This window comes from Cololabis saira, chromosome 5 (genome assembly GCF_033807715.1).
Source record: "Cololabis saira isolate AMF1-May2022 chromosome 5, fColSai1.1, whole genome shotgun sequence".
Lineage (NCBI taxonomy): Eukaryota > Metazoa > Chordata > Actinopteri > Beloniformes > Belonidae > Cololabis > Cololabis saira.
The window spans coordinates 37,589,013-37,604,386 of NC_084591.1; the positions used below are offsets into that span (position 1 = coordinate 37,589,013).

At 41.6% G+C, this 15,374-nt stretch overlaps 1 protein-coding gene across 1 annotated transcript in view; it reads right to left on the reverse strand.

Annotated features, from left to right (window-relative positions):
• The window catches only part of igf1ra (insulin-like growth factor 1a receptor), a 95,891-nt gene that overhangs the window by 28,083 nt on the left and 52,434 nt on the right, over nt 1-15,374 (reverse strand). The window contains exon 3 of the mRNA XM_061721914.1: nt 2,089-2,389. Coding sequence (XP_061577898.1) covers nt 2,089-2,389 — 301 coding nt within the window. The remainder of the gene's footprint in view (nt 1-2,088; nt 2,390-15,374) is intronic.

The window sequence follows — 15,374 nt, forward strand, 5'->3', positions numbered from 1 at the left end:
AGGAAGAAAGAAAAAGGTCAATGAGAAAGTAGAGCAAACTCTTTTATTTTGTAAAGTTTTCTACCTCGCCCTAAAATCATTTCTCTTCTCTCCAGCTCCCAAGCATTCCAGTGGATCCATCCAAACAAATTTAGGGTACGACACGAGGTCACTTCTCACACTGACAGTTTCATCTTTCACGGGGCCTCAACTGAACAGTTGAGAGTGACTCCCTTTATTATTGACATCTGAGACAACGCAATAGGCTAATGCCCCAAAAACACATTCAAGCAGCGCATTCAAGTCTGGATCGAAACTCCGGGAATCAACGAGACAAATACGAGGGAGAAACAAAACCGTTCTCTTCTCCTCGGCCGGCATTGAATAAAGCGCAGGAAGCGCAGAGCCACTTCGGAGAGTCTCTGAGTACTCGCCTGTAAAATTCACCAGCGGTAAGAAGTGAAAACAAAGCAGAACATTTCACTAAATAGACTGGGAAATCTGAACATCAATTATTAACTGTCCAGCACGCTCTTAACCTCTAACACTTCCAGTTTTGAGACCTACTTTAAGTGAGGTGAAGTAAAGTTCAGCGCAAGGAAACTTCACGCAAGATGATTCTTTATGCATAAGTGCACAGTGACTACAAGTCGTTTTAAAGTCTGTGAATAATGAAATATAAACACACTATTCATGTACTCCAGCCATAAATAACACCAATAACTGGCGGTTCTACCTATTAAAAGCATCAGTTAAAGATCACACACACACATGCAAATACAGACAGATTAAAAAGTGGATAAACATGACAAAATTTAATATGATTTCTATCTATATGGATCAAAATTACATCTTCTAAATATTTCGGACACTTTGGGCCTGATTTACTAAGATCCTAAATAAAGAGTACTAAATTGCGTGTGCACTGAAAAAGTTTGCGCGTGCTGTTGTTGTGTGTTTTGTGGGTGATCAACTAAGATTGCGTGCGCAATTGATAACAGGTGCAAACAGCAGTATTTAAATGAGGTGTTCCGTGTCTTACGGTTTGCGGCGCAAACTTTGCGCCATGGAGAGTGGATGGAAAGCAGGATATAGTCGCAAGCGCAAAATTAAATTTGACGAGTTGGAGTTAGAGATATTAGTGGAAGAGGCAAATTGTTGTGCCGTATTCAGCACCCCTGCCGTGAAAAGCACCCCCTCGTATATTCAATGATAAGTAGACCAAGAAAAAAAACAACACACTGACACTTCAATATATTTATATATACACACTCACACAAACACATACTTAGGAGTTTATATTATATATATTTACAAATATTATGGAAGACAACACAGTAAGCAGGCTATTAATTAATGACATCAATAACCATTTACCCGATTTTTTTTTTTTTACCCGAATCCATGAGCGCATTTAAACATGAATCATTAACACAAAACTGGACGCTAAACAGAACATGGACAACAGAACATGAACAGAACACGGAATGAGAATATGATTTTTGTCAGACGAGGGGGTGCTTTTCACGGCAGGGGTGCTGAATACGGCACAACACCGGGGTATGACAACTGCAGAACAAGTATAGGCGCACAATGAGAAACACTTTTTTCTCCATGAAAACACGTGATTTATTTATTATCACAAATAAAAAAATGAATGTGCCTCCTGTGGCAACCTTTTGCTGAATAATACTCGATTTAGCATTCAAATAAAATATTTCTCCTTTTGCATGTGGAGATTAGCACCTTCCTTTCGAACGTATTAAATACAGACGCAATCACAATCCCCGCAAAAACTTTCAGGCTTGGTAAATCTCATTGCGTGTGGTAAATGGACATATTTGCATTTTCCCCTCCCAGTATTTAGCGATTTCTGGCGGGTACGCCCCATATTGATTATTCATCACGGCAAAAGTACTAAATGGATTGCGTGTGCTATTTTGCGCATTTGAGAGACGCAGTCCTCTTTGCACGCTGTTAGTAGATCAGCTGGCACTTTGGTTTGCGGGTGCTGTCAAGTTTGCACACGTTTTTACGCACGCAAACCTTTAGTAAATCGGGCCCTTTGTGTGCTAACCCATGTGTCATTTGTCGAGTGCTCATCCTCACCGATTAGTCTCGTTCCGGGTGAAACCAGAGGGACAGTCGAGCATGCACTCTCCATCGTGGATGACGAAGTGAGTATCACTGGGCAGGTGCACTTGGGAGCACAGCTCCATGGTGATGCAGCGCCAGCCCTCGAACTTGTAGGTGCCTGGAGGGCAGTCCGGGACACACTGCTCCTCGTGGAAGTAGTGGAGGCAGGCCAAGCAGGCCATGTCGTTGTTGGGCTCGGTGCAGCCGCCCAGGCACTGGCTGTGGCAACACTCCCCCTTGTCCGTGCAGGCGAGCTTGCATTTCTCTGGACACACTGAGAGTGAAGGAAAAGGAAGGAGGACAGTTTCAGATGGGGGTGACGTATCAGTTTGCACCGCTGGAAACATTTGTAACAAAGTCAAGGTTAAAAACATAAGAACTAAGTCCTACAACTTGTGCCGTAATCTCACTACAGTTACATATTAAAAAGGTATTTTTGATGCATGAAAATAAAAAATGACAAACCAAAACAAAACTTGGGACTACAACAAAATGTCATGATGTCAGTCAACATGAATAAATCACCAGTAACACCTAAATACACTCAGTCTTGTCCTGCTAAGGGGAGCGTGATGTTAGCAGTATTAGCCATATCCACATAAAGGTTCTACAATCATGTTTATTAATGAGGCCTTAGTTATGGTTTGCTCATCGTTTTACAAACATGAAGGGGTAAAGAAAATCAGGAACAGACTTCACTGGAACCGTTTCAGTTTCACATCTGTAAATTTGCATCCACAAGCATTTTTTTGATATGAGCACAGTTCGACTCTATGTAAAGAGAAAGATGTTCTTTAGAGTCTCTGTCCTCGGGGGTTAAAGTGGAAACATTTCCAGTTTTGGGGCAACAAAAACTATGAAGTTATTAAGAGTCAAGGCATATTTATGTAAAACTTGGAGCTTAGTTCACTTCAAAGATTCAGATCTGTTCTTTAACAAAAACAAATCTCATATTTTAAAAAGAAACTGTTGAATCAAAGAACTGCTTGCATCGCATTTTCAACTCAAGTTCATAAAACAATTTTCTTTTACTTTATATATAACCCACTATAAAGAAAGAAAGACAGCTCGAATCAAACGCCCACTCCCTTTACGGCTGCCGCTTTTGAAGAAAGAAGTGTCTTTCCGGCTGTGAGAAAATCCACAGAAGATAAATGTGTGGGGTGTTTTGAATTAAGCTTGAGCAACAGGACTATTAGAAGCCCCTCGCTGTTTACAGGCCGTCACCGGGAAAACAAAACACAGAACAATATGTTATCAATAAGATTTTCCCATCACTTGGGACGAGTAGTGTATTTAACAGATTCTGCATGCTGGAAGTCTATCAGAGAGAATTTATCATTCTAACAGCATCCTTCATAAATCATTCATCCTGACTAGAAAAGAAACAAGAAAGAGGTTAGAAGAAGTACTAGCTTGTCCCAACGTACAACAGTATTAGTACAGCTCTTGTTTGGAGTATTTCTAACCCATTTATATTAAATTGTCTTTTTTTTTGTCTCTTTATAAATGCTGTAAAGCATTTCTAAAGAGACCTTTCTGGGGAAACGAATGTGAAATAAATAAAGGACACATACAATTGTCACTGCAAGATGATCTTGAGAAACGGCTAGCCGGACTGTCCTAGTTTGAAATGAGTCCATAGTAGAAAAAAAAACACACCTGGAATGTGTGCGTGTGTGCGTGCACCCTACAGTACAGGACCAGCAATGCCCTGTCTGCAAATGAACACTGAAGGAGCCTTTGTGCAGGTAGAAAAAACACTGAATCCTTGTTTCCTAAGGGTATAAGGAAATGTATCCTTAAATGATCTTTAATGATCCTGATTTTACATATACAGTGTAAATATATATATATATATATATATATACATACATACACGAAAACCTTAGGAGCAAGACAACTTTCTCCACATGGTCTACAAGACTGAAGTACACCAAACAGAAAGGAAACAAGAGGCAGATCTCTCCTCGTTCCTTAGCAACTGCCTCCTTGAGTAGGCCAGAATTGAAAGGGAACGTGCAAGCACACACACGCACACATTTGACCAATCTCTCATGTATGTTATGATTATTTCTAAGTGTTTGGCTATACCCTTCACTGCCTAGATTTCAGTCAGCCTCTCCTGTTATCGTAGCCTGTGGATAAATCATGAATGTGGATGTGTACATGTGCAATGTGCACATACATCTCGGGATCTGTCTGTGTGCGAGACATGAGAAAAAGAGAAAAAGGAAATTGAATCCAGGTGTCGGAGCATTTTGTTTAATTATCTTAAATCAAGCTGAGAATCAGTCACAAAGATGAAGCCCGCCGGTGTTGTGATGACTGTTTCATCTCGTTTTACAAAACATCTGTGTAAGTTAAGGACGTCACCGTGCATGACAGCAATGCTCCAGAGCAAAACGTACATTCCCACAGTGCATACTCTAGTTTCACTTCACAAGGCAGGGATACTGATCACTCCCACCCCCTAAACATTTCTCAAATACTTGCCATTCTTTCTTACATTCAGTCACATCTAATAAAGCAGGGGAGACTAAGTTCATGCAGGATTCTTTGAGGGATGAAAAGCCAACTCTTTTTTTTTTCTTCATTCAAGCTATAATCCCATTCAGTAGATCTGATGCAATATAATAGTTGCTGAACGCAACGGGCTTTCAACGGACCTTGAAATCCCACAGCAGTTCATACTGCATGTGTAGGTGCATTTTCACGAGGAGACGAGGAAGCAAAGTATTTAGCCACATGGCCGACATGATCTTTAGCTTCTCACTGCGCACATGCTCCGACCGACAGGCCAGGAGTTGAGTGGCTGTGTGGTACTTCACAAATGGTGTTTCCAACTCCTTCTGGACGTGGTCCAAAGCAAATGGCAGAGATCTTTTTTTAAGAGTACGGCATCAAATGCCAACACACACACACACACACACAAGCTCTCACATAACAGCTGGGATTTGATTGGAAATACAATGCTGACATCAGTGTGGGCAGAGCCGGCAGATTAGCACATTTGGGGAGCAAAGAAAAAAAAAAAAGAAGAAAAAAAAAAGGCAGACACACATAGGCGAGAGTTCATTTTCTTGGAAGCCGACCAAAAGGGGGCAGCCAAGGCAAATAGTATTGAGCCTCATTGGAGGAGGTCCTTCTGCATCATTTTAACAGATTCCTCAATGAGGAAAAATTCCAAACATGCGGGCCTTCGACCAGAGCAGAGCCGAGTGAGGGGAAGTCACTTTCTTAAATCCATATAAGTAGACCGCTTTTCACTGTGTGACCAAACAACGCGTGGTATCAAGGATACAATCCCCCTATTTATAGATGCTCTTAATGATTCCACTTTCCACGCTGCTGCTGCTAACTAGACATAACTATGCAAGGTAGGTTTCCACTACTTCAGAGGAATGGGACTTCCAAACAAGGGGCTCCTCTTAGCATAATACATCAGAGTCCTTGAAGTTCTCTGGGTGGATGCTTAATATGAGCAGGATTAAACAAGAAGCAGAATTTGACCATATTCATGTCCCCAATGCGATACTCTCCATAACTGATTAGGTCTCAGAAAACAAGCTGTGGATACAGAAACGGAGTCAAAGTGCTGAGAGTGGGGGGTAGGGAGGTTTCTAATGTTGTTCTCATACAGTAGTTACACAACCCTCCCTCCTACGCCTTCCTTGAGCAAACAGCACCAGGTCAGACACTAAGGCTCAGCATCCGTCTGCCCCTGCTCTCGACCAGAGTGCTGCAGCGCGAGGAGTGGCCGGCTCCTTTTCACGCCGACAGAACGAAGACAACGGTCGACGCAGAGGAGGGTCCTCATTCGCTGGTACCGTCGAGTGAAGCGGCAAGGGGGAGGAGGCATCACTAATGAGATGAAGGGGGCAAACGAGTCCAGCTCATTGTTGTGTTTTTGTATGAGTGTGTGCTGAAGCGACTGATGGATACCCGGCCGCTGACGACTCAGCAGAGGAAACGTTAATCTCTTCTAACAACTTCAGGAATTTCAAAAGAAACCTGAGAAGGGGGTATTTTAGCTGCAGACGTGATTACAGAGGAGTGACGTGAGAAGAGAAAAAAGGAGAGCAATGCACAGGAAAGGATGAGATTTTCAGTAGCCCACGGTGGATTTTGAAGAAAACTGTATCTGTCTGCCTTATCGTCTTTAAGTGCAAGATAAAAAGAGGCAGCAAGGTATTGTGACCTTATGCTCTACAGCCATGCTGTCCCTTACCTCACCCCACAATCCAAACTTATAAAAAAAAAAGCAGTTTCCATCTGATAAGGAGGTGGCCACATTTCAACACTGCCTGGTCTCATAAAGGTCCTTGAGTGCACATGTGTGTGTGAGACAGGAGGATGGCTGAGAGGTTTCTTTCGAGAGCTGAATTCTGCCAAAGTTTATAGAATAAAAATGGCATTGTTCAAGAGAAGAGAGTATTGCTGTGCAGCAATGCTTCTCATCTGAATGCGCGTCGTGTCCTGTTTGCTGGAGAGTCTGCTGCGTTAAGTGGACTACTACACTGTTTGCCCCGGGAGGCTGGTGACGCGTTTGCAGCCAGGATGCCACTGTGCCCCGATGAAGAGAAGCGCTGTGAAATTATAAGAGAAGTTGTAAAACTGAATTTAAGCGTCAGCCACAGTGAAATGTAAAAATGGCCTGATTAAAGAGGAAACGTATCAAAGCGCAGCGTGTTCTACCAGTGTCAATGAAGATAAGTAGGAAGCGTGACAGACAGTTGGGAAGTCTTTTATTATTCACATCGGGGCTCAAGGGAGACGGGGGCGGCGTCCTCTGAGAGCATGCAGGTGGGGGTTATCCTTTTAACCAATAACAGACGGGCAGGGGAGGTCCTACTCCGGATGATTGACATGTTATTGAGTCCAGAGCAGAAATAGTAAACAAGTCCTCTCTTGAGCGGGCACTGGGAGGGTGAGTCGTAACCATAGTGATTAAGCATGACTTTTCCATAGATTCCGAGAAACCATAAGTTGAGGGAAAACCATGAGCAGACATGCCTTCCTTCACAATAGACATTTGTAATAGTATCCATGTGTTTCTAGTGGAGTATCAGGTAATTAACACCTTAAGGATTTGATAAAAAAAAAAGATAAAGCCCAATGAAAAGGTTACAATTCAGTTAAAAAGATACAACAGTACACATTCAAAAAAATTTAAATTGCTATTTAACAAACACAACCACTGCATGGTCAAACAGATTTTTTTGAGTATTTCTAGAGAAACTGCACATTAACCTCCTAAGGCCACGTTTACACGTAGCCGGGTATTTACAAAAACGGATATTTTCCCCTCTACGTTTTCAAAAATATACACGGACCCGCATGAAAACGCTGTTAACGTCATGCCAGCCAATCAGAATCCTGGAAAAAACATCAACAAATGACACGTGTAACTTCCAGTTAAGGCTGATTTATGGTTCCGCGTTACACCAACGCAGAGCCTACGCCGTAGGGTACGCGGCGACGCACACCGTACGGCGTGCATCGCGGGACCATAATTCAGGCTTTACTTCCCAGACGGAACGAGAGTCTTTTATATAGAATATAAAACAGGTAAAATACAAGAAAATATTGACGGTGGCCAAACTAATTGTAAACACAGGTCGCACTCATGACGCTGGTGAGTTTCTGGTGCATAATGTGACGTTCTGAAGCTTAAATCTCCGTTTTCCTCTGTTTTCCTCTGTTTTCCTCCGTTTTCCTCCGTTTTCGCAAACGTGAAAACAGAGTTTTTGAAAATCTCCACTTTGGCCGGAGTTTTCAGAAATTATCGTTTTTGGGGGCTTTGAGCTGCGTTTTCGTGTAAACGAACGGCCAAAACGCATGAAAACGCCTCCGTTTTTGCTCCGTGTAAACGGAGCCTAAGACCTGGTGTCATTTTCTTTCTTGATGCTATGAGCCCTCGTGAAGAATTTCAATATTATGACATAGACAACAAAACGTGTGACGTCTGCATACGTGTACACCAGGTGTTCAGTGTTTAAATGTAACTCACACCGCGTGACAATAAGAAACATGGTCCAAGCTCCATTAGGACATAACTAAATTATTCTCCACATCACTTGCATTGACCACGATGTTCAATCGGCAGCACAGTGAAGTAATCCACCAACATGTGTGGAAGCAAAGCCTCCCACTCAGCCGGAGCTGCTGAGCTCAGGTTATCAGATCTGAGAGCAGACAGTGAGGTTGCTGAGCAGAAGTGCAGTAGCAGACATCAGGTGCATCCTGGCCAGCTGCAGTCAGGACTGAAGACTGAAGACTGAAGACTGAACCCCCCCCCCCCCCCCCCCGACTCCATCAGTCCACATCCTTATCCGGCAACCTGATCTTCCCCGGGAGCCCCCAGCGGTTCACTCCCAACACTTGTTTAAACCACATCAGCCCAGGCAGCTGAAGAGAAGATGCTTCCTCTGCTCACAGCCAAAAGGCAAAAACCGCATCAGAGATCCCACTTCAGCTGTCTCACTGCCATAGTGACACAATTTCAAGGTCTGAGATGCGCTGATCTAATCTAAAGTCTTTTTTTTTTTTTACCGTTTTCAGACTCAGTTTGTCTGTCTGTGCTAGTTTGGCAAGACTGACCGTTCTGCTGATCATAGGGGTTTTGTTTGCAAGGGGAACACCAATGTGATTTCCTCATGCAGACAGCTGGCTCAGATGAGCTTGGCTAAATCTGTGCTCAGGCCTGCTGCTTACAAAGGTGTGTGTGTGAGCCCACTCCTCCCTGTCCCAGTGTTTCTGCATCTCTTCCACTCCCGTGCCCTCTAGAAAGCAGCAATGTGTTTTTCCACATAACTATGTGCTGCTCTGTGTGTTCAGGCATGCGTGGTATTTCCCCTCTCTTGCGTTCAGTCACAACAACAACAACAACACACACACACACACACACCTTTCTTTGGCCCTAAGGACAGATCTGCAGCTGTTGCTGTTGTTGTTTTGTTGTTGATTTACTGTACCTACTAAAAGGGGACAGGTATGCAGCACTATTACAGGTGCAAGAACGCTGTGCTTTGATCACATGTGCAAGTAGAAGAGGACGTGTACGTTTCTGACTACTTAGTGTTAAAAGACTGAGAAAAAAATAAAAAAAATGTCAATTTCAAATTATGTCTTACCAAAACACATTCTGATATTCTTCTGCACAATAAAATCTCAAAGTGATCTGATTATATCTTGTTGGACAGGAATATGGATAGGAACTCTCAGCCTACAGTTCTGGGGCACAGATAATTATATACATAATTATATACATATATATATATATATATATACATATATATATATATATATATATATATATATATATATATATATATATATATATATATATATATATATAAGAGAGTCTCCTTCACAGTTACAAGTCCAGGATTACACCGTCTGAGCTGAACAAGAGCTCCGATCCATCCTCCTTTTACCTATTCTGCTGTGTTTGCAATCTCTGTCTCCCTGTATGAAGGCAGAGAAGCAAGAATGTCACGGTGGAGGTCAAATTTATTTATAAAGCGCATTTAAAAACAAGGTAAAAAAAAAAGAACAAAGTGTGCTCCTGCAGCCATGTCTTGGTGAAAGACGCAGTACTCAGTTGTCAACAGGTCTTCATCAGTGCTCCAAGCTCTTCCACTTTATATGTCATTTATGTCAAATGTGTCATGGAAACTGAGAGAAGAAAAGGTTTCAACTTGCCTCCCTTTCAATCCATCTGGATCTGACCTGTATTTGTTCCCGTACATAAACACCTTCCCCTTGCCATGTTTACTCTTCGTAGCAGACGTTAAAAAGTGCCAGAATCACATGCAGCAACCACCAAAGAAGCAGCACAACATCCAAACAGCAAAAGACAAGTTTCAAAAATGTCTGCTTTTAGCATGTAGAAGAGATCGGTGTGGTCGAACTCCACAACCGGGTCTGGATCCAAAATAAACTTTTGAATCTCCCATGAGCCTAACTTCTTGCAGTCCCAGAGTGCCGGTTCATTTAATAGATTTGTAGCATGAAGACAGGCCTCTGCCACAAATTGGACTTAATATTCAGAGGTAACTTATTCTGTGGCTGTTACTGTGCTGAAAACAAAGACATAACAGCTAAGCTACTGCATCACCCAGCATTACTTTAGCTCTTTATTGAATATCACTTATACACGTGCTTGATGACCTACAAAGGATGGCAAGTAAGAGTGCCACCAACATTTGCAGAGTTCACTGAGGTTTACAGTAATGCTTCAATTACAAACAATCAAAAGTGAGCTACAGCAAAGCATTTTTGTTTGTTTGTGTGTTTGTTTGCATTTCCCCCTCACAGATTCTGAGGTGTTTCCTCTCCCTAAAATAGGCTTTTAAAAATACCTGACTTCCCAGATTTGCTTCATTAAGTACAGAGTGCTTCCTGGCAGAGCTGTGCTGGCGGGCTAATTTGCTAACCGGGTAACTAGCTGGGAAAAGCGAGCATGAAAGTTTCAAGCCCCAGTATCCGCTCAGTTGATAAAGAAAGGGGAGGAGAAACCCCTCAAAGGCAATTATTTAAGACTAATGTTTGGTTTCATGCATGAAATGAACTGGGTTGTCATCAAACACACTGCAGAGCAACATAACCGGTCACACAAATTGAACATCTTGTCGCTTCATTTGTCTGTTTGCAGGCACGCTGAAGCAGGAAAGTGAGAGCATACCGCCTTAATAAACAAACCTCATCTGCTAAATATTCAAAATCGACTCAAAAGCATTTCAATTAACACCTTTTTGGCTCTTGTAGTACCAGAGAAATGGTGCAAGTAGCCACAAGCAATACTCTGTTTGGCATTTTTTCTCTGTGCTAAAACTAAGCCTGTAATCATCAGAACATCAGAATAGCAGTGGTTTGATGCCAAGGCCTATTTCGGTAAATGACCATCTAGAACTTTGTGATGCACCATGCCCAGATTTCATCCTGGCACGCAGTCTGGCACACATTCTCCCTGCCGGCACGCATCTGGATTTAAATGGCAAATCTTTGTGTCACATCAGTCGCAAGGGAGCCCTAAACTTGATTAATCATTGACATAAGAAAACGCTGATGGAGATAGATTTCGGGCATTTTTACCAGCTAAAAGCGAAGTTCATATCTTAAGAACTACATAAAACATAGTGGCATCACGTATATATGAATTCACATGGCAGTCTTTGACTGCAGTTTGCTGATCTTTCACATGACAGGTTTTGGTTTTTGGCACACACAGACAGACTGCAGTGAAGTGCTGTTGCTCAGGCTTCCTCTACAACACAGCTTTTGCTTTTTTGTGGAGATGATACACACTTCACTGAAGCCTATTCATTACATTTCGAAGTTCAGGTTTCCTTTGTTTTTCTCCCCCAGTTTTCCCCTTTTTCCTGTGAGATTGAGGGAAGACAGTGCAGTGGTTGTGAAGCCTCACACTTTTTCAAATTAAAAAAAAAAAAAGACAAGCCTCTGGTTCAGCGGAGTACAAAGTTAACAACTGTTGCAAACAAGACTTTGAGATTATTCTCTTCGACTGAAGAGCCGGTGCTGACACTCCAGGCAATTCCTTTCAAGTGAAATGGCCAGATAAAAAGGTCCCAGGTGGTATAAATGCACTGAAGCAGTAACTGTACAAGGCCTCAGTTCACTTAAAAAAAGGGTTTTGCCTCTCTCTTTTTACACACTAAAATTGTGCTCCTTTTGCAAACACCCTATGTGCACAAGCATTTAAAAAGAGGTGGCAGTCAAAGGAGAAATAGGAAGCTGAAAAACAGAAGAATAGAGGAATACTGCTGACATGCACACTGATCAGGTCAAAGAGGACCAGTGATGGGAGATACTTGGGAGCAGCTAAGCAACCCCATAAGCAACCCCCCCTTCTAGGGTTGCCACCCGTCCCGTAAAATACGGAATTGTCCTTTATTTGAGAAAACGTCCCGTATTGAACTAATACGGGACGCGATTTGTCCTGTATTTTCATTAACGCCCCATACACACGTCTGTTACACACACATCAACACTATATTTATCAATAATGAACAAAATAAAACAGAGGAAACATTAAGGCCAGCAAAATCTTTGTGGCGGGACAACGGGACCTGCTGCGTTCTGTATATTATAGTTGAATTATTGAAATAAGTTAACTTTTACACCATATTCTAGTTGAATTATTGAAATAAATTAACTTTTACACCATATTCTAGTTGAATTATTGAAATAAATTAACTTTTACACCATATTCTAGTTGAATGATTGAAATAAATTAACTTTTACACCTTATTCTAGTTGAATTATTGAAATAAATTAACTTTTACACCATATTCTAGTTGAATGATTGAAATAAGTTAACTTTTACACCATATTCTAGTTGAATTATTGAAATAAATTAACTTTTACACCATATTCTTCACCTGTATCTATATTATACATCTGGGCTGATGTGGACATACATAGAATAGGAGGATATTTCAGTTGCTAGTATGGTTGGCTGTCTCTACAGTCATGCAAGTTCAATGCTATTAAAGCACTTTAAACTTTAAATCAAAGCATTTTGTTTTTTCATATAAAATAAACACTTTTTTATGCAGTTTAGAAATTTTGGGGGTTTTTTTTGGCTCCTGCGCTGCTGAAAGCGGGTGTCCCTTATTTCTATTTCTGAAAGGTGGCAACCCTACCCCCTTCCTTATTTCAGATGGCTGAGGATGGCAATCAACCTGCAAACACGTTATCCTTAATAACAGTAACAACAGCTCCAGATATATCTGCAGAAAACCTGGCATGTGGACTGTAATAACAGTCTAGGAGTCTGAGCAAATGCAGGGTTCTGTAAACCTTTGGTAGGTTTCACTCACAGGTTCAACGCAGCTACTTGTTTTCGAACTGAATTAAAGCATTAGACAGATTTTACCACGACACAGATCTCCCATTCACTTCTGGCCTGAAAACCAAACAACTACAGTTCTGAAACGAAGAGTGGAAACTACAAACCTGCTGCTTGTTGAAACGACGAAGGTTTTGCAAAAAACCAAGCAGCGGGCCTATTTCTAATATCCACCATCTACCGAAGCGCACGCACATCTCAACGGACAGCTAGGGCCATACAGAAACTAGAAACGAAATGGTGGGTGGGGTTTGGACAGATCCATGAGTTGAGGGTCAGGGGCGAGAAGCCAGCGGCTGGAGATGGAGCAGAGGATGGATAAAACTTTGACTGGCTTCCATTTGCACCAACAGTATATTGTGGCCGTAGCAGCTTAGCTGACGGGCTTCAAACAGTCCCCAGCCTATTCCTCCTATTGGGTGTTGGTGACATCATGGTTCTACCCCATTTTTCCACCTCTTCCTCTTCTGGGCGAAGAACTCAGTTCTTCCACCTCTACTCTCTCTCTCTCTGTCTCTCTCTTATCACCCCACACACACTAGAGACAAAAAAACCCATAAAAACTCAGCTTTATTTGCCCCTTTCGGGGACCTCAACAGCTCCGGGACGAGGAAAGGGAGAGGGACGGAGGGAGCAAGAAAACCCAAGAAGGATATAGGGATTATTAAAGCATGTGGTATGTGGCATGTGTTTGTATCTACGAGTATTTCCTTCCTTCCACATGTGGTGTAACACATAAGATAACATAATATAACATAATATAATATAATATAATATAATATAATATAATACACACAGTAATACATTGTTTAGGTTTGATTGCAGTGCAAATTCACCCCAGCATCATTTTGATCAAGTTTATGCAATCTCATAACATTTATTTGCATCCAGAGTTGCATTTATTTATCTCTAAGATCTTATGATGATGATGAGAGTCAGACAGCTGCATTAAGCCCAAGTATCGAAATTACTTCAAGGTCCGGAGCATGTGGTGGCCAATACATCTGTGGAAATGATGTGAATCCCTCTTTCACAATCTGAATGCTTTAATACGTTGTCATCTCAGAATATGCCCCCGCTATCAGGTAAGAAAAAAATATTTTATATATATATATATATATATATATATATATATATATATATATATATATATATATATATATATATATATATATATATATATATATATTTTTTTTTTTTTTTTTTTTTTTTTTTTTTTCTAATTCCACATAGATTATATTATATTTATATTATATTTTTCAGGTGGTCAGCTGACTTCATTCTTTGACGATATGACATTGCTGAGCTACAACCTGACCAGCTGAAGCAATCCCAGATCATAACACTGCCCCCCTCGGGCTTGTACACCGAGCACACGGTATGATGGGAACATCCCTCCATCTGCTGCTTATCTTATCCTCATCATTCTGATAATTCAATCGGGGTGATGGGTGCATCATATGACTTTTTCTCCATTGCTCAAAGAGCCCAATCTTCATTTGCCCCCTAATATATCAAAGCTTTTTTTTTAAAATAGCCCTGTGGACCTTTTAAAACGGTTGTTTTAGAGGTCCACAGGAGATTAGTTCCAATACCTCAATTTTTGGTATTTTCACAAATCTTAGTTTTTTTGTTTGCCTAAAGTAGAAAAAATAATCTGACCCCTCGGAAACAAAGCAAAATATCTTTTCCTCACCAGCAGGATGAAAAAGAGGGAATAAGAAAGAATGAGAAAATGAGACCATACATTAATAAACTGTAGTGCAACCGACATTTCCAAGAGATCTCAGTGTGCCCAAACAGGTGTTCACTGTCCAAAGAGATGGGAGGCCAAGCATTGAGGGAAGGTGATAAAAAGTTGTCAAGTCTGTCAGTCAACTGAATTTCCTCCGCTCTGCTGCAATCAGATGCAGTGTTCAGTCCACGATCGCATCCCTCCGTGAGAGATTAGCTCTTAGTCGGATTAAGTAGGAGTCGGTGCACACGGGAGGTAAAATGTCATCACAGCGCTGCGGGAGTCTGCAGAGGTTAGGAAGCACACGGCAGGAGGAGGGTTTCCAAGGGCATGGACAGATGGAGGAGGATCAGCCTGATTGTTTTGGACGCCACAAAGACAACATTTTGATACCAACATCAGCTTTGGCAAAATAGAGAAAAACCGTGTCTTTAACCAAAGCACCTCAACGTAAGAAAACCTCCAATATCTGAGTACGTAGTAAAGTACGGTATTCACAAGAAATGACACGGAGAGCAGAAAGAACAAATGTTACTAGGGAGGCAGGGAAATGGACACAAAGAACAAGCCTGCCTCCAACCACAGGAAGTACTAAGCCCCCACCATGTCAAACATAAGACTTCCAGAAATGATTGAAACAAAATGCCC